This window comes from Myotis lucifugus, unplaced genomic scaffold (assembly GCF_000147115.1).
Source record: "Myotis lucifugus unplaced genomic scaffold, Myoluc2.0 scaffold_500, whole genome shotgun sequence".
Lineage (NCBI taxonomy): Eukaryota > Metazoa > Chordata > Mammalia > Chiroptera > Vespertilionidae > Myotis > Myotis lucifugus.
This window is the reverse complement of record NW_005871548.1, coordinates 423642-444341: the sequence shown is the minus strand read 5'-3', so window position 1 is coordinate 444341 and position 20700 is coordinate 423642. Positions and strand designations below refer to the sequence as shown.

At 42.5% G+C, this 20700-nt stretch overlaps 1 protein-coding gene across 4 annotated transcripts in view; it reads right to left on the bottom strand.

Annotated features, from left to right (window-relative positions):
* Window positions 1-20700, bottom strand: part of DISP1 (dispatched RND transporter family member 1) — a 90367-nt gene that overhangs the window by 35745 nt on the left and 33922 nt on the right. For 3 of the 4 annotated variants that reach the window (XM_023744943.1, XM_014446087.2, XM_023744942.1), the window contains one exon: window positions 1990-2515. In XM_023744943.1, coding sequence (XP_023600711.1) covers window positions 1990-2515 — 526 coding nt within the window. Of the gene's footprint in view, window positions 1-1989; window positions 2516-17369; window positions 17470-20700 lie in introns of those variants that run through there. The other variant, XM_014446089.2, reaches the window with a different exon arrangement.

Here is a 20700-nt window from a genome sequence, read left to right as displayed (position 1 = left end):
GCCAGATGACCCTTGACCCGCCACCCATTCTCCTTACTTTCCTTCAGCCTGGCTTTATTCTTGCATACCTCCCCCCACTCCCAGGCTCTGCCTCCTACAGTCCTTTCTCACATCCTGGTCGCCCTTCAAGGGTCACTCGAGTTCTCTCTTCTCCATCAGACTGTCCTGGACCTCACTCCACAGGGATCCTTCCACCTCCGAACTCCTAGGGCAGGGGTGGGCAACCCCTGGCACGCGTGCCAAACATGGCACGCCAGTAACTTTTGCTGGCATGCGAAACCCTCTCTTATAATCTTCCATTTACAGTTTTTTTCTTAATATCGACTTTTTTATTTTTCAGATAAATTCAGTGTAGGTGCATCTTAGATAAATAAATAATTTTACATAACATGTATACATTAAAAAATAAATGTATTTTTCATCATCATATACTGTGTTTTTGTCGCTCGAATGCATTTTATTATTTCTTCAAGGTTCTTCACATACGTACTCCTTAAGAGATATCAAGTAGGCGTAACATGTTCTCAAAAAATTAGGGTTGGCACGCAGAAGAATTTTGAGTCAGAGATTTTGCTGGTTTGGGCACACACTCACAAAAAGGTTGCCCACCCCTGTCCTAGGGTCTCTATTGTTTCCGGTGCAAAAAACCCTTCCTTTTATACGTATGTTTTTTGTAACTCTCCAGGTGATTCTCATGGCCAGCTGGATGCAGGCCTGTAAATCTCTCCAGCATGAAATGATTTCTAAACCCTGGTTCAAGTCACCTCATCTCTCACCTGAATTACTGCAACCAGCCTCCTCCTGGTCCTCCTCTCTCCAGTGGTCCTGGCCCAGTCCAGCCTGCTCTCCACAACGCAGACAGACCAGGGGCCTCTCTCACACGCAAATCTGACCGGACTTCTTTTTGCCTAAAAATCTGTAACGTCACAGCCATTAAGACGGCTGTAATTTTTTTAAAAAACCACACAAAAGAACAAGTGTGAGCAAGGATGTGCACTGCTGGTGGGAATGTAAGACGCCACAGCAGCTGTGGAAACGGTCTGCTGGCTCCCCAAAGAGTGAAACGGAATGACCATAGGACCCGGTCGCTGTGCTTCTGGGTGTAGACCCGAAAGAAGCGAAAGCAGGAACGCAAACAGACAGTTGTTTACCCAGGTTCACAGCCGCCTGAGTCACCACAGCCAAAGGGTGAGGCAACCCAACTGTCCACTGGCAGATGACTGGGTGAACGCACTGTGGCCTCTCCATGCCTACAGTGGGGTGTTATTCAGCCTTAGAAGGGGAGGGAACTCTGCCATACCACTCTAAGGCTTGGATGAACCGTGAATGAACCTTGCTAAGTGAAATCAGCCATTCACAAAAGGACACAAGTACGCTATGATTCCAATTCTCTGAGGTCCCTAGAGTAGCCAAATTCCTGGTGGCAGACAGGAGAATGGTGGTTGGCAGGAGCTGGGGGTGAGGCTAACGGGGAATGATTGGACTTAATGGGTATGGAGCTGCAGTTTGGGAAGAGGAAGAATCTTCTGGAGATGGACGGTGGTGACGACTGCATGGCCATCTGGATGTACTTAATGCTACTGAACTGTACACTTACAAATGGTGAAATGATCTCTTTTGTTATATATATTTTTCCACAATAAAAAACACACACACAAAAACCACGCACACACACATAATACCTCCCACTGGCACAGGATCAAGCCTAGCGATCTCCTGAAGGTGACTGACAGTGCCTGTAGGACTTGGTCCCAGTATCCCTCTCCTCTCCAACCACATGCCCTTCCTCTAGGGCCCAGCCAGGCTGAGCCATGCTGGAGCGGGCTCACTGCTCCGTAAATCTTTTGTGTTGTTGTTAATTTGTTGGTTTTGAGAGAGATTTGTTGTTCCACTTATTTATGCACCTATTGGCTGTCTGTGCCCTGACCATACCATATACTCAGTCACATTCTGAATGCTGACGGCTAGCCGAACGTTGGGACCACTCACCTGATGCTGGCTACGTGCTGTGGCACAGGCTGGTGTTGAAAATGGTCGGGCCAGGGGTGATGCAGGCAGAAGGAGGGAGAGGGCTGGAGGCAGCACGCGGTCTGGTAAACGGGGGCATGGTGTGGACACAGGGGTGCCGAGTACTCTGAGTGGGGCTGCAGGCAACACGAGGCCAAAGCAGACGGGGATGCCGAGCCGGCCTCGGGGTGGCACTCCTGGTGACTGCTGTGGCTAGTCAGCGGGTGATGGTATGGGCAAGGGTGGCAGCATGGCGGCAACAGCTGCGTCGTTCTTTGGTTGTCTAAAGGCAGGAAGGAGGATTTGACTGTGCCATTCACTTGCAGGCATCCGTTTGGACTCACTTTGGCTCTTGGTGCCTCTTTGGGTGGGAGCTGCTGGGCGGCAAGGTCTCCGTCCGAGGGGGGCGGGGGGCTCGGGGGGGCTGCGCTGGCTGCGAGGCTGCCATTGCTCAGAACCACACAATCGCTGTTTCCATTGCTCATAGCCATGCTCCAATCTCCTGACCCTAAGGAAGACAATGACATAAAATCATCCATTATCGCGAGGCAGGCGAATCTGTGGAAAGTCAGGAAAGATACTTAAAAACAGCTCTTTGAAAACAAGGGTTCTGGCTCTGATTGGTCTACTTAACCTTACACGAAAGCCAACAAGAGGAAAAGAATGGTTTGGCTCGCTAGCCCTTCTGGAGCGGCACTCTTCTATGCAGGCAAAACAGCTTCAGGGGCGCCCTCTCTCCAGCCTCCCCCCACCTCTGTGGACCACAGGTACCCCGACCAACCACCTCCTTCCCGTCTGCGGACATGGTGTTTCCACCCCCTGTCAACACTACTCAACAGGGGCACTTCCGAGCAGAACATGCCCGAACAATGCATAGAGTTTCCACCTGCATCCTCATGCCCAGAAGATACCCATTATGCTACGAGGCAAATTTAGCATTACTGATTTATTTACCTTTTAGATAAAACTCCTCAAACACACACAGACAGACATAGACACACATACATACATACATTCCATTATATACGTATCAGAGCTAAGAGAGATGGAATTTAATCAACTGTTTTAATAAAAAGACAAAGCATTTATAAATATCAAAACACACATCAAATCAAGGAGCTGTTGCCTCTCTCATCAGCCTTATCATCACTTTGAAAGGGGTCTGCCAATCCCACTGTCTTTATAATGGCTACTGAGAGGGCTTTTGCATTGTTGCAGTAAATACCGTTGCTCTCTCCTTCACTGAGTCACTCCTGGGTATACATATATACTATAAAATATAGTTTTATAAAATATTCAGATAACATACCCAGCACCAAGCAATGGCAGTGAAATGTATTCTCTTACCCAGCTAGTAGGAAGGCAGGTAGGGAATGGAAGAGCCCCAACTGACCCGGGAGGCACCAACTCTAATCCTCCACCACTTCTCAATGTGCTGTCTCAGCAAGATCTGCTCACTTAAGCTCCTGTTTACTAAAGGGCAGATCCTCCCTTTTGTTGTTAACAAAAGGAAAACGCTGTGTGCAAATGCTCTGAAAACAACAGAACATAAAGGCCATCTAAAAAGGCACTTTTTAAAAAAAGTTAATTGAAATGTAAGATGCTTATTTGTACGCTTAAGTGAAAGGCAGTCTAGATAATGTAAGAAGCCAACGCTGGATGAGATAAATGCAGTCATTTCCCAGAAGGGGAAGCTCTCACTCTACAAATACCGAAGGCACATTCTTCCATGACTCACGCTCCGGAGGCCGGAGCCTCCCCTCCTGACCTCGGCCACGCTACGCCAGTTGATGGGATCTACTGGGCTGAATGGGAAAATCAATGAGTCCCTTTCCCCTTTCCATCAGGAGGACGGAAGGAAGGCTTTTCTGGTTTGATGGTTTGGTTCTACCATCCCAGGTTGGTTAATATCTCAGAGTCTATTTTTTTTTAAGTATTTAATTCAATCAATCCTATTAACTCTAATCACAGCTGTTGGGTGAGTTGTGCTAGTAAAAGTATCCTATATAATAAAAGCCTAATATGCTAAGTGTCCAGTCGTCCAGTCGTCTGTTCGACCAATCAAAGCATAATATGCTAATGATATGCTAAGGCCACTCAACCGCTCGCTATGACCACCAGTGGGCAGACGCTCCGACCGGAAGGTTAGCTTGCTGCTGGTGTCCAGCCAATTGGGACTGAGTGAGACAGGCCAGACACGCCCTGGAGCCTCCTCTGTCCCTCCCTGGCCCTGATTGTACACCGGTGGGGTCTCTCAGCCTGGCCTGCGCCCCCTCACAATCCAGGACCCCTCGGGGGATGTCAGAGAGCTGGTTTTGGCCCGATCCCGCAGGCCAGGCCGAGGGATCCCACTGGTGCATGAATTTGTGCACTGGGCCTCTAGTCTAACAATAAAATCCTCAGTTTTCAAGTGAGACTGGGCTTAACACAGAGGCCATCAATCTTTCTCCAACACCCTCCCAAGCGCTCTAACATCTCCTCTGAGCTCTTGTGAATTCCATGTTTCCCTATCTTCTAACCAAATCTGCTTTTCCCAGGAAAAAGTAATTTTTTGCCAGGCCAGCGTGGCTCAGTGGTTGAGCACTTACCTATGAACCAGGAGGTCATGGTTCAATTCCCAGTCAGAACACATGCCCAAGTTATGGGCTTGATGCCCAGTGTAGGGTGTGCAGGAGGCAGCCGATCAATGATTCTCCTTCATCATTGATGTTTCTACCCCCCTCCCTTCATCTCTGAAATTAATACAAATATTTTTTAAATAATTATAATAGTTTTTCTTTTTCTTTGTAACCAGAATTATAACTATCATTCCCTCTTTTTTAAAAAAATTACAAATGCATCATTTTGTAGTTACAAAAGAGTTAAACAGATTTTTGCAGGCCAGCCAAGGGACTCAATCACCATTTATAACATTTTCCCCCCAATGTGGTAAAATGCAGTTCGAATGCCAAATCACTGACTTACAAATGAATTTCTGGAACAAAACCTGTTTCGTAACTTGGAGACCTCTTGCGATGAATTAGGAGCTAGTGGATAGTAAAGAATAATTTGAACTCTGGCTTGTAGTTGAAGTAAGTCACATGAGCTTTCTATGATTGTGTCTTTAATCATAAAATGAGAAAAATCATATTGACTTTATAAGTTATGAATTAGAAGTAAAAAAATAATAAAAAGCAAAACCAGAAGAAAAATTGTCCTAAGAGATGTCTATGGATCAAGTTCAGTAGGTGCACTTATGTAGGATTCGGGGACCAGGAGAACAGCAAAGCTTCCATCTGAACTCAAGAGCTGACCCATGGCCATACAGAAAAAGAGCTTCTCTCTTTAGAACCGAGACAAATGAGAAAAAGATTTGATTTGAGCCTAGGATAGAACAGAAAAGGGGATGAGACAGAGGGCGAGTCAACATCATAAAAAGGAGCTACTGTACATGTAATGCTCTGCGATTAGAAACGCAATGATCATGGTATTCATGGTGGGAATTTAAACTCAGTTTTGGATCAAATATAATGAACAATTTTAAAAGACAGCTATGTTGAAATCACCCGTTTTCCCCCGGGCCATAATACACAGGGCTGCCAGCAAACAGCTCTTCTGGAGGTGTGATGGGGCCCATGGCCAGAGACTTTAGTGTGTTTCCTGTTCATGCGCTTAATATGCCAACGGCAATACAGTCACAGCCACTAATCGCATCTCCCCGTTTCACCTCTTCTACTAGCATTTTAATGTTCTGGGTGCTTCCGCCGTGCGGGGGCTACAAGGCCTTTGGCCAAGAACCATCTTTTGATTATATTTTAAGATTTAAGTGTTTTGCCTTGAGCCTCAGTTCTTCAAATGTATGAATTAGGCTAATAATCAATGTCCATCTCATAGATCATTATGAGAATATAAAAATGTTTTGAGAACTATAAAGGGCAATGTCTTTATAATGGAAGAATTATCATTATTGCTTCATTGAGTGAGAATATAAAAAAATACCGAATGCTGCTCCCTAGTCTGAAAGCCAGAGCTGTGTCTTAAGATGGCAGCCGAGACATCTGTATCTTGGAAGAAACAGCCTGGCCTGGTCTGCGTTTGAAAGTTGAGAACCTAGGTCAAGTTACTCACACTCTTAGGGTCTCTAAGTCTTGCTTGTTCTTAGAGTTAAATTTGTTTGAAATGCAAATTGGTTCAACCCTCTAAGAGAGCAATTAATCAAAATCTAAAATACCCTCATCTTTGACCAACAAGTCTACTAGGCATTTATCCTTTGGACATATTGGAACAATGTGTAAAGATGATGTATGGATAAAGTTATTGACCGTACCACTGTTTGTACCAGTGAAAACAGGAAACGAACTAAATCAATACGAGAATTAAACTCTGTCATGTCCATACGTTGGGTGTGCTGTACAACAGGAACACAAATGTGCTGGCTCAGGGTTCTGCTATGGAAAGAAGTCCAAAGCCAACCTTCATGTGTCAATAAACCCTACCTGCAAAACAGCCTACATGATATGAATCCAGTTTGTTCAAAATGTGAGGGAGACACAAATACATGGTTAGAACACACAGATAATTCCTAGAAGGACTTAAGAAAATGCTACCATTATTTCGCGACAGAAGGTTGGACTGGGCCATGTGGGAAGGTGGAGAAGTTTCACATTTTACTTTCCATACCACTTGCAACTTTTACTACAAATGTATCTTCTGTATAGGATTTTAATAAAACAACGCATAAATTTCTAGCACAGTGACTATTAATGAACAAAAGGTAATTAATATTAATATGCAAAAGCAAACTTATTTTACCTTAAAGGATAACCAGATACCTATTCACTGGATGCATCTAAAAATGTTTATCTGCTGATATATTTGTGCTCGTTTACAATAACACCCTACACAATATATCAAATGGAGAAAGCAGGGAACGAAAATGGAGCTAGGGAATAAGAACAGATGAATACAAACTATTCAGAAAAATAAATATTCAAACATATATGTAAATATATGTTCCAAAAATATATCTTATCTTACAGCTTCCAAATTTTTGGAAACATAATTATTGCTTGTTGGACTAAAGCTATCTAAGCCAAGAGCACTCTGACTAGTGCCATAAGCATGAAGCAGACACGACAGAGAAGACACACGCCACATTTCAGTCATGCTGAAATGTAGAGAGAAAAGTCATCAGAGTTCACGTGAGGAGAAGGGCCGAGCGATTATATCCTACTCTGGTCTGGGACTCAGGAAATCTAGCACTTATAAGGCATAAGGAAAAAACCATGCTTCGAAGACAACAAGTTGTATCTCACTGAAAATGCTACCATATAATCCTAATAGGGTCTGTTTGAATTATGGACATTTTATTTGTCAACATATTACATGCCAAGACGTGCTAATGAGGCCCAATTTACCCAAAGGATGCAAACTGTTGAGGTGGTTCAACATCTAAAAAGAGTGTTATGAAAAGCGCATGGTAACTACTTGGAACTGGAAGTCAGAACTGCTGGCGTGGCCAGCAAACTGTCAAGTTCGACTATTTGTATTGTTGAAGAGGATACACAGACCTGCTCCAATTACCACAGGAACCATTTAGCAAAGTCATCACCATCCTTCACAAACAGCTCCTCCGGCCTGCAGGCACATCACCTTCATCCCACAACAGCCACACCAGCACACCGCTTTGGTATTTCCAAACACTTTCCCACGCATGAGCTCTCTTGAGTTGCTCCTCCTAATAGCCCTCAGAAGAGCAGGTGTGGCAGGCATTGCCACTCCATTTTGCAAAAGAAAACCTGAGACACAGTCAGCCTTAAGTGGTCCCCTCAAAGCCCGATGCCAAGGTTTGGAGGGCTTTCGGCTAAACTACATTCATAAGCTCAGGTGATGTGTTCCAGGTAACCCCTTGCTTCATGAGGTTCCATAACGCCAAACTTAACCAGAAATGGCAAGACTGGATCACCAACAAGGCCCCACGGTGTAGCCAATCATCTTTTTCAGGAGAGTGATGCTCCTACAGCACAGTTTCACTAGATAAAATACACAACACTGCCCGGCCGGTGTGGCTCAGTGGTAGAGCATCAACCCATGAACTAGGAGGTCACAGTTTGATTCCCGGTCAGGGCACATGCCAGGGTTGTGGGCTCGATCCCCAATAGGGGGCGCACAGGAGGCAACCAATCGATGATTCTCTCTCATCATTGATGTTTCTCTCTCTCTCTCTTCCTTCCTCTCTGAAATCAATAAAAATATATTTTAAGAAATACACAACACTAGCCCAGTGCTTCTCAGGCATTAAGGACCACTTGGGGGTGATGCTACAGTGCAGATTCTGATAGAGCCCCTGTGGAGTGGGGCAGCAAGCTGCCAACAGCATGGCCACCCTGCTGGTCCCGGAACGCATTTTGTGTAGCAAGGCCCGGCCACAAACTAGGCGAGGCGCCTACAAGAGAATGAGGCCGAAGCAATGACAAAATGATGCACAATTAAAGCAGATGGATAAAACAAGTAGGGAAAGGCCAACACTCGACAGAGAAAGAAAGGCCCATTTTTTCTGATTAAAACAGAGAAAAGCAACAAATTTTAACAACAGTGGTTCTAATTGACAACCAAGTTTAATTCTGGCTTATTTTATGACCCAAACTGTTGTGTGCATAGAAAAACAACCAGTGAAATCTTTAACCTTTTCAGAGCAACACATACATGGACTGAAGCACCTGCCCAGGTAACTGGGTGAGCTTATCTTTTTCTCTCCAGCGGTCCTCCATACCAATAGATGGGTGTGGAGAGACCGCTGGGGCCTTTCCACAGTGGGGATACAGGAGTCTGGGGGTACCATACCCATTACTTACCAATCCTGTTTTAATATAAAACAGCTCCTCTTAAAACCGCTTGCTGCTTAGCCCCAAATGATGGTCTCATTTCTGATCACTGGTACTAAGCTGACTTATTCATACTTCGTGCTGTGGCCAGAGAACAAATAGCTTCTCTAAAAGCACCAGAGAAACTGACAAAGAACTGGGTTTTAGGCATCTGCCGTGGGCTATTAAAGACGGGCAGGATAAGGACATCAACTAGGTTTTGTCTCCCAGAATATTTTTCCCCTCAAAGGACTATTAAAAATGTGTGTGTGTTTTTTTAACTCACTGTGTGAAATACTTTCTTTGCAACACCTCTATGAAGATATTATTAAACCATTACAGAGAAAACTGAGGGTCAAAAATATTAAAGTATAACCCCTCCAAATCACATGATTAAAATTCAATCTCAGATGAGTATGTCTCGAAAAGCAAGGCTTTTCCACTACCTCAGGATGCTCCTAGGGCATTGCCAAGTTCAGCTAGCTTTTATAGACCCACTAGAGGCTACTGATATAAAGTTCGGTCTGAAGGTCCACATCAAAAATATTTCCCAAGATAGTTTTAAAAGGCACAATCCTGCACTTAAGAAATATATTTCAGTGAATTAAGTATCATGTTATGAAGACCTGAAAAGCCAGGCCATGGACTGGCCTTGATGGTCATGCAGCATTTTAAAAAATACATTTTTATTGATTTTAGAGAGAGAGGAAGGGAGAGGGATAGACAGATAAAAACATCGATCAACTGACTCCTGCACACCCCCTACTGAGGATTGAGCCCACAACCCAGGCCATGTGCCCTGACCAGGAATCAAACCAGCAACCTCTTGGTTCATGGGTCGATGCTCAACCAATGAGCAACACCGGCCAGGCAGTCATGTAGCATTTAGACTATTTCAAAATAATGTCCTTGTGACCTGACAGCAAATCTGAATCTTTAATAAAGAATCGGCACTTTTAAGGAACTATAAAGAGTGGTCTTAAATAAGGAAATATAATCTCCACCCCTGCTGAGACAAATTAAATTTTCTTATTTCTCTTCGAGTTCATGAACTTTCTACCAGTAAGAACACTTCTAAATATCTTTACTTAATCACCTATAAACATTTTATATGTTGCAAAGAACTATACAAAAATAATTATAGTTATTATTTCCCTTCAGCATAAACTGCAATGCATTAGAAACCATTTTCCCAAACACAGTGTCATACATTTGAGAATACCCTAAATATACATTTCATAAGAACTTTCTAGATATTAGTTTGCTTTCCATCACACCATGAAAAAGCAAAAAATCCAAAAGTAAAGATTACTATTCTTTTACAATGAAAATGTACTACTTTCCTAGTATATTTATATTATTAAGAAGGTAGATAAAACTTATAACTAATACCAATGTTGAAAATGGAAACCTACCTAACACTTTTATATAACCTCTTTTAATATGAGATATACATTTTTATTGATTTCAGAGAGGAAGGGAGGGGGAGAGAGAGAGAGAAAAATCAATGATGAGAGAGAATCATTGACTGGCTGCCTCCTGCACGCCCTAGACCAGTGATGGCGAACCTATGACACGCGAACTCATTTTTTTGGTTGATTTTTCTTTGTTAAATGGCATTTAAATATATAAAATAAATATCAAAAATATAAGTCTTTGTTTTACTATGGTTGCAAAGATCAAAAAATTTCTATATGTGACACGGCACCAGAGTTAAGTTAGGGTTTTTCAAAATGCTGACAGGCGAGCTCAAAAGGTTCGCATCACTGCCCTAGATTGAGCCCGTAACCCTGGGCATGTGCCCCTAACCAGAATCGAACCTGGGACCCTTTGGTCTGCAGGCCGACACTCTATCCACTGAGCCAAACCAGCCAGGGCAATATGAGATATATATTGATAAAGGCACCAATAAACTGTAAATGTTATACATTTCATTATTACAAAAAATGTTCATAATATTGACAAAGAGCTTTATGATATAGGGAAACAATTAAAATTGCCAGGCAAAGTCCTCTACCCTTCATATTTGCAACAACAAAAATCAAGTGACCTTAGGAAGATATCACAGTGTATGCGTCATAGCACATCTGAAGACCCTGAATTTAGGAAGCATCTCATTGCTGGATATGAGTTAGGTTGTCAAGGCAGAGCCATTATACCTGCAGGGGTGAGCAATAGGAATGTCAGAGCTGTGGAAACACGAATCTTATTTCTCTCATTTATTTTATGTCCAATGTGCCTTTGGTAACAGATCAACGTGGGAAGAGAAATGCGGGTATAAAATAAAGTTTATCTTTTACAATCTGGGGTAAATGATAGTCAATAACATCCTCTTTTTAGCATAAAAGCTATCTTCCTACATATATATTTCAAGAGAGATATATTTCCCAAGTTCATCCATAAAACTTATCAGTCCACAGAATCTTCACCTCTTCTTCCCATACTTACAAGTGCTATATTCACAAGCATCAATGCTCTTGATTGAGAGAGAGAGGTTTCTTATATCTTTGAGTTCCTATTTCAGATGAATTTAAATTCTCCTTAAAATATTCTATTCCAGGCTAGCCAGTTTGGCTCAGTGGATAGAGCGTCAGACTGCGGAACAAGGGGTCCCGGGTTTGAGTCCGGCAAGGGCATGTACCTAGGTTGCAGGCTCCTCCCCGGCCCGGGCCCTGGTCAGGGCTCGTACAGGAGGCAACCAATCGATGTGTTTCTCTCACATTGATATTTCTCTCTGTCTCTCCCTCTCTCTTCCACTCTCTCTAAAATATCAATGGAAAAATATCCTCGAATGAGGATTTTAAAAAAATTGTATTTTACTAGTTTTATTAAGTTGCACTAATTTCTATTGAATCTTAAGTCTGGAGACTTATGTTCATTTGTATAATAAAGAATATACAAAACAAAACGAGAGAAGTTTTCCATAATCAGAAATATCTATCAATAGTCTTTCAAATTCTAGAAAGCCCTCTGAGAGGTTGTCAACTAACCCAAGAACCAGCCAAGACATTCACTGAGAGTCTGCTGCAAATCTTGAAGGAAATGCAATAAATATGATAAATATCCACAAGTAACAAATCTATTACAGCAGCCTCAGCCCTTTCTGCACATTACTGTCACTCCAGTGATAAACAAATAAAAAATTACAGACACAGGCCCTGAGGTTATGATTTAATCCATACTGTACTGTGGTGTGGCCATTAGTATTCTTTTAAAATATATTTTTATTCAAAGGCCGAAACTCTATCCACTGAGCCAAACCAACTAGGGCAGCATTCATATTTTTAAAAATACTCCCCAAATGATTCTACTGTGCAGCAAGGGGTGAGAACCAAAGACTTACAGTTTATAAAAGTAATGCTAATCCTATATAATAAAAGCCTAATATGCTAAGTGTCCGGTCATCCGGTCATCTGTTCAACCAATCAAAGCGTAATATGCTAATGGTATGCTAAGGCTGCTCAACTGCTCACTATGACGTGGACTGACCACCAGGGGGCAGACGCTCCGACTGGTAGGTTAGCTTGCTGCTGGGGTCTGGCATATTGGGACTGAGCAAGACGGCCGGACATGCCCTAGAGCCCTCCTGCAGTCCCTCCCTGGCTGGCCAACCTCCCGTGTCCCTCCAACCCCAATCATGCACCGGTGGGGTACCTCAGCCTGGCCTGTGCCCTCTCGCAATCCAGGCTGAGGGATCTCCCCTCCCCAGTGCACGAATTTCGTGCACCAGGCCTCTAGTCAATTTATAAGAGCAAGCAAATGCCATGCAAAATAGTCAACATTCAAAACATATTGCTTGAAATGAAGAATGTTGCTGTATAATTTTAAAAAACTGGAGTACTTCATGTTAGGTATGTTCTGTAGTATTTGCTTATCTTAATTTTTGTTAGTTATAATGAAAAGGGGTTTCATCTATAGTACTTTTGAAGTGTAAGCATGGGGACAAGGGTGAAGAGAAACCTTTATTATTAAGACATTACTTTGAGACAACAGGGCAGAATGTATGTGGAACAATGTTGTACAGACATAAACGAGTGGTCACATAACCTCAAACATTTACAGATCATCTGAATAAAGTTTAGGATATAGCCAATTTGTCTCATGAGTTCATTTAACCCTCAAGGAAAACTATACCCCAACCCCTGCCAATCTCCAAAAAACGAAGCCCCAGCCCCTCTATTATAAAGGCATGTTTCCTAAAGTTTTATGCAAAAAGAATAAACCAGTAATGAAGAAAAGGGGAGGATTTTTACTGTATTTTAAGCATCTTAAATGTTCCAATTCTCGGATCAGACAGCCTCCAGACACCAGGCCTGCTCCCTGCCCCACCTCCCCGCCAAATAAGAATTACAAGATGCCTTGGTAATAAACAGGTCCCTCAAGATGGGAGAGGCCTATCGTGAGGCTATAATATTTCATCTCAAACTATTTGGCTCCACTAACATTGCAAAACAGGCAAGTTTATAAGTGAGCAATGTTACTGTACCCCGCCCACCGCCCCCCCCCCCCCAACCCCCGGCCCAGTCCTGCTCAGAAACAGGCTAAGATTATTGAGCTTTATCAATGCTGCCGAAGGGATCACACGCGTCTGAAGTCACCACGCACATCTAGGACTTCACACATCTCGAAACCTCAGACTTAGCAGCTCAAAGGAAAAATCCATTGCAGAGGTCAATCCAATTAAGAAACGTCTATTCCCAGACGCTGTGAGGCAAAAGAAGGGGAGAGTTCTTACGACATCTTCCATAAAGTCAGAAATGGAGACCAATCACCATAAAGGCCTTGGAAGTTGTCTGACTTGGATGGCAAGGTGTGGGTTTTAATGCTACACTTGGAATCATCTCAGCTTTTCCCACAAATGCCGAGTCTCTGATGCCACCAGGCCCCAGTCCCCGCTGCTTGGGGAAGTTTGAGAAGCAGCAAATGAGATTCCTAGAGCAGCTCCCAGATGGGTTCTCCCCGCAGAACCCCCCTCCCCCACTCAAGACATCTCAAGGGGTCCCTCCGCCCACTGAGCGACCTGGGAAATAGCTCTCAGAGTTTTTGCATGAAACACATTTTACTTAAAGGGCTCTGAGATGTTAAGCGTAGGAAAACATTTTTTCTTACTTGAATTGGGTCAGGAAATTAACTTAGTAATAAGAGCCTGGATACACCTTTCAGAGGCCTTTTTCTATTCTTTACTTAAATTACCCTCTAAATGCTTATGATTTCTGCTATTTGCTTTCTTGTGTGTATTAGATGAACTGAAATGATATTTACTGTTCCTGTGGGATTCCTGCTTGCACACAGAGGTAATTAAATCATATTGTTGGGTTAACTAGGCGGGTTCCTTATTTATAGGCATATGAGCACCTGTAGTGTTCCCCCTGAATACTTCCCTTACAATCTCCTATGTGGGCCTGTCATAAGCGAGCCTGTTTAAAGAGATTAAAATGATGAAAGAATAGCCGAAGCCGGTTTGGCTCAGTGGATAGAGCGTCGGACTGCGGACTGAAAGGTCCCGGGTTCGATTCCGGTCAGGGGCATGTACCTGGGCTGCGGGCACATCCCCAGTAGGGGGTGTGCAGGAGGCGGCTGATCGATGTTTCTCTCTCATCGATGTTTCTAACTCTCTATCTCTCTCCCTTCCTCTCTGTAAAAAATCAATAAAATATATCTTTTTTAAAAAATGATGAAAGAATAGAAGAGAGAGAGAACAAAGACACCCTCTTCCCCAAGTCTCCCTTTTCTAATTTGCTATAGTTGCTTTGTTTTATATTTTTTCCAACAGGCTGGCAGGCTAAGCAGTTCATTTATGTTAGGATATGATCAATAAATTACAATTTTTTAAAAAATGGGAAATGTTCGCCCTAACCAGTTTGGCTCAGTGGATAAAGTGTCGGCCTGTGGACTCAAGGGTCCCAGGTTCGATTCCGGTTAAGGGCATGTATGTACCTTGGTTGTGGGCACATACCCGGTGGGGAGTGTGTAGGAGGCAGCTGATCCATGTTTCTCTCTCATCGATGTTTCTAACTCTTTACCCCTCTCCCTTCCTCTCTGTAAAAAAGTCAATAAAATATATTTTAAAAAATGGGAAATGTTCACAGTCAGCGTGCGAAGGCTGTGCGTCACCCACGCGAGTGGGAAGAGAGGAGCTGTGAGTGAGCGCTCTGCTCCAGCCCCAGGAGCTCAGCAGTTACAAGGAAAGGTGAGGAACTGGTGCCCAGCAAACACTGAAAAGCAGGTTCCCCACCGCTTGCCAAAAAGGGCTGATTATTGGTTCGGTATAAATGACAAAGCCACTGGGATTAGATGGAAATGTTGGCTGAATCAATTTTATAACACATATGAGTCATTTCCCAGCCTGAGGCAAGGGTGACATGCATTTTCTTTTCTTTTCTCTTTTTTTAATTGAATTTGTTGGGGTGACATTGGTTACAACCTTGTAACACATCATCTGCACACCGCATCGTGTGCTCACCACCCAAAGTAAAGTCTCCTTCCATTTATCCCCACTCTGCCCTCTACCACCTCCCCCAAACACCTTCTTCCTCTGACAATCACCATACTGTTATCTGCATCTTTTCTTTTCTTTTTAAATAAATATATTTTATTGATTTTTTACAGAGAGGAAGGGAGAGGGATAGAGAGTTAGAAACATCGATGAGAGAGAAACATCGATCAGCTGCCTCCTGCACACCTCCCACTGGAGATGTGCCCACAACCAAGGTACATGCCCTTGACCGGAATCGAACCTGGGACCTTTCAGTCCGCAGGCCGAAGCTCTATCCACTGAGCCAAACCGGTTACGGCCTTTTATTTTTTCTTAATCCCTTCACCTTTTTCACCAGTAACATTTATTTTCTCAACTGCTTTGCAGAGAAATCATTCCAGATTCTTAAATATTACCCTTTTTTTTTTGCATAATCAATACAACTAGCTCATGCTCACGGTTCTATAATTCAGGTCTGAGATGTAAGCTAGATGGAGCATGGGAAGCATGGGAAGCATAAAAAATACTCTGCCTTATTTTTGCCTACTGCAAGCTACAAATGGAGCACAGTCCAATGAAATACTCCGATATACAAGGTTTTGGCAGTGAAAGCATTCTCAGATAGTTTTTTGTAGAAATGCAATATTGTAAAATATTGCAAAAAGACTACTTATTTCAACATTTTAAAAAGTAGAAATGTGTCAGCAGACATTAAAGCCATGGAAAATAGTGACTCTACTGTCTACAGTGAGACACTGGTTTAGGGCTTATTGGCAGAGTTTGGGGACTTCCCAGCCATCAAAGGGACCTGGGGTTTCATTAAATTATAAAGACGATCATCTATAATAACCCTCTGGTGGTTAAAAAGTACATATTTCATTTTTCCTTCAACAGGAATACCTGTCAAATAATATTTTAGCAAACTGTGAAGTACGTTGTCTATTTATTTCTTGCATTTTCACTGAAGTCATTATGATCAGTCCATAATTTGCATGAAATCTGTTTTATGAAATTTTTATCTAATTTTCTCAGATGTACATTTTGCTAGCAGACACACAAATATTTCACAGGTTAAACTAGTTTGAATTTTTCTAACAGTCACATATAAATCATCCATTCTCATTTTTAAAAAATATATATATTTTATTGATTTTTTACAGAGAGGAAGGGAGAGGGATAGAGAGTTAGAAACATTGATGAGAGAGAAACATCGATCAGCTGCCTCCTGCACGCCCCCTACTGGGGATGTGCCGGCAACCAAGGTACATGCCCTTGACCAGAATCGAACCCGGGACTCTTCAGTCCGCAGGCTGACGCTCTATCCACTGAGCCAAACTGGTTAGGGCCATCCATTCTCATTTTAAACAAAAGTAAATATGGCAAATATATTCTGACTTCTGCTTTAAGTAGTAAATCCAATTATAATGTGACCGTTATTACAATTAAAATGCATATAGTTCATCATACGGCATTTAATAGACTCAAATACAACTGGAGGATGTATACCAAGTTGTGTCTTCGAAATGAACACTGATAAGAATTAAACTTGCCTGGAAGTTCAGTCCCTAAGTGGTTCTTCACAAGACTTCTATTTTTATAGGTGGGAACATGCTGATGTTTTCTTACTTTCTTACAATATCTGATTCACAACAGCAATTAAAGTTATTCCTATAATTCTGCGTCTAGTTTGCTACTAATGGGTAAAGAGTAGCACATCTTTTTTAAATTCTCTGATTTAGATAGTGGTTAAAGGAAAACCTCAAAGCAGGAAACAATGGTTTACGCTGCTTTAAATCTGCGGTTTTCTTCATAAAGAAAGCACATTTTCATAAACTTTCGTAAGAAACGGCTTGCCTCACCTTCTAATGCAAGACGACAATTTAAATAAACATCGGATTTCAATGCATAGAGAAGCCCTTCCAAGTTTACTCCGAAAAGAAATTGCAAGTTGGAATTTTCAATTCAACTCTAGCAGCACAGAACAAAGTCCAGTTTTTAAAGTCCAGTCTCCCCAGATAACAAATGGGCAGGAGGCCAAGCATTACCTTGATGTTGAAAGAAGAAAGTTCCGGCTCCTTTGGGTCAGCAAAGGATCGCAGCAGCAAAAGCCCCAACCGCTGCAGGGACGCAGGGACACAGCCCAGCAGAAAGCGAGCAGAGCTGGGCAGGAGCAGCTCCGCAGCCGCAGCGCAGGGCAGAGGAATGACAAGGAGGTGCAGCTCGCTTTGAATGAGGCGTGTTAGGGGCTGGGACTTGCAGTGTTTGCTTCCCTATAGGGCAGGAGTTTCCCTCCTACTTAACCCCTAGGGGCAAGGTCTTAATAACGGTAACAGCTGGCACACAGAGGGGCTTGATCTGAGCACAAGGTCACAAGCCAGGATATGAAGGTGACATGTAATTTCTAGCCTTTTCCTGCTTCTTCGGAGAAACTGCGCGAAGGGCTGTTTTCAGTTATGCGTTCCTTTGATCTCTTGGATTTAAAGTTACTTAGTAGATTAAAGCCATGCGAGCTGATATTATTTGCTTGCTTAGACTCACTTAAGTGTCGCAGATTCAGTTTTCTGACACGCGGGGCTACTGCATTTAAACTAACACAAATAAACACCAATCCGTGTTTATTTCCGAGTTCCGGGGATTTTTGCTCCTTCACAAATGGCTTTTGAGACCCTGCTTTTTAGGGCAGAAAGTTCCTCGTTTTTAAAAGAGGAGGAGTCTTCTTTATCAAAGAAGAAAATACTGTTTAAAAGTTGTAAGTGCTTCTCTTCAGTTTTCCCAAACAAAACCAGCACTTTGTTCAATGAAAGTGACGTGGCCTTAACATGTGGGCCCTGCTGATGCCACGGCCACAACATAAAAACCTGGTAAATACCTGCAAACAACCACTTTAAATTGACAAATGATGTCCACTGGCAAATAAGCGATCATTTACTGAAATCATGAAATCGAATTCTCCATGACTTCTTTACTAAAAACGTGGAAACAATTCTTTTAACAGGCTGTACTGATTAATTATATGAAGATAGCACTTTCAAAATTAAAGAAAATAACGCCAAAGCACAAGCGATCAAACAAAAAAATAGGTAAAATTGGACTTCATCAAAATAAAAAACTTGCATGCATCAAAAAAGACAACCCATAGAATGGGAAAAAAATATTTGCAGATCATATATCTAAGAGGCTAGTATCCATAATACACGTAAAAACTTACAATTCAACAATAAAAAGACAAATAATCCAATCTAAAAGACCAAAGTATTAAAATAGGCATTTTTCTGAAGAAACGATACCAATGGCTAATATGCACATGGAAAGATGCTCAACATCACTAATCACTACGGAAATGACATTAAAACCACAGCGAGACACCACTTCACGTCCACTCAGATAGCTGTAACCGAAAGAAGGAAGGAAAAACGTGTGTTGGCAAGAATATGGAGAAAGTGAGACCCGGATGGGAATGTAAAATGATGCAGCCACTCTGGAAAACAGTCTAGCAATTCCTCAAAAAATTAACACAGAGCTACCATATGACTCAGCAATTTCACCCGGAGGTACAGCTGATTATCATGATTTGAGGATTCTGTATTTACAAACTTGCTAAAATTTATTTGTGACCCCAAAGTACCCCCTCGGAGCCTCGCAGGCATCAGGCATATGGTGCAGAGGTGGGAAATATGAGCCCAGGTGAGGATGAGCAGGTGGCTGCGCTCTTGGTTCAGCTCTCAGACTGTAAACACATGTTCTTTCCACAGTCTATGTCAGTGATGGCGAACCTATGACACGCGTGTCAGAGGTGACATGCGAACTCATTTTTTTGGTTGGTTTTTCTTTGTTACATAGCATTTAAATATATAACATAAATATCAAAAATATTAATCTTTGTTTTACTATGGTTGCAAATATCAAAAAATTTCTATATGTGACACGGCACCAGAGTTAAGTTAGGGTTTTTCAAAATGCTGACACGCCGAGCTCAAAAGGTTCGCCATCACTGGTCTATGTAGTGCCCCCTTGTTCACATCTTTGTGCTTTTTCTTGGTAATTTCACTGTTTAAAATGGCCCCCAAAAGTAATGTGCAGTGCTGTCTAGAGTTCCTAAGCTCAAAAAGGCTGTGATGTGTGTTAAAGAGAAACACACACAAGACAAGTATTGATTGGTTGTCAAAAATGTAACTCTAGCCTGGCTGGTGTAGCTCAGTGGTTGAGTGTAGACCTGTGAACCAGGAGGTCACAGTTCGATTCCAGACAGGACATATGCCTACATTTTAGGATCGATCCCTAGTAGGGGGCGTGCAGGAGGCAGCCAATCAATGATTCTCTCTCATCATTGCTGTTTCTAAATCTCTCCCTCTCCTTTTCCTCTCTGAAATCAATAAAAATATATTTTATTTAAAATGTAACCAGAAACTCAAAGTAACCTAGTCCTGTATTCCCCTGCGAAGTGATCACTCAGTATTCACCAATTCAGCATGGGCAGTCTTTCTGAAATACAACTCGAACAAATAAAGAGCATCAACTGTATACACCCAAGAGAACTGAAAACATATTCACAAAAAATGTGTACACAAATGTTCATGGCAGCATCATTCATAACAGCCAAGGCAACAACTCAAATGCCCATGAGCAGAAGACTGGATCAACCCAACGTGTCCATCAACAGGACACTATTCAGCCATAAGAAAAAGAATCGCCGATAACATGCTGCCACAGGAATGAACCTTGAAAATACGCTAAGTGAAATCCAGACACAACAGGTCACATATTGTATGATTCCATTTACACGAAATATCCAGAACAGTCAAATCCATAGAAACAGCAGGTAGATTCATGGGTACCTGGGGCGGGGGGAGGACAGAAGATAGGAGGTGACTGCTCATAGGTACGCAGTTTCTTTTTGGGTGATAAAAATGTTTTGGGATTAGACAGTGGTGACAGTTGTAAATACATTAAAACCCACTGAATTGTACGCTTCAAAACGGTGACTTTTATAGTATGTGGATACACCTTTCTCAATAAAAAGAAGGTATACATTTCTAACTATTAGGCCAGGGGTGGGGAACGTCCGGCCCGCGGGCTGTAAAAGGCCTGAGAAGTCATTTGGTCTGGCCCTGCCAAGGCGACCGCAGGCGGGACTCAAAATTCAATAAATCTAAGAGCTTTTTTCATAGCAACACAAATTTATATGACGTGAATTATATTAAGCGAATGATGTTATAAATACCCAATGGCCCTTGGCAGAACAAAGGTTCCCCACCCTGCATGAGACCAATAGTTCCAATGGGCATTCGCAAACCTGAGTGTGCGCCAGAACCTCCTAGAGGGCCTGTTAGGGGGCAGACTGCTGAGTCCCATCCCCAGCGATCCTGACTCTGAGGA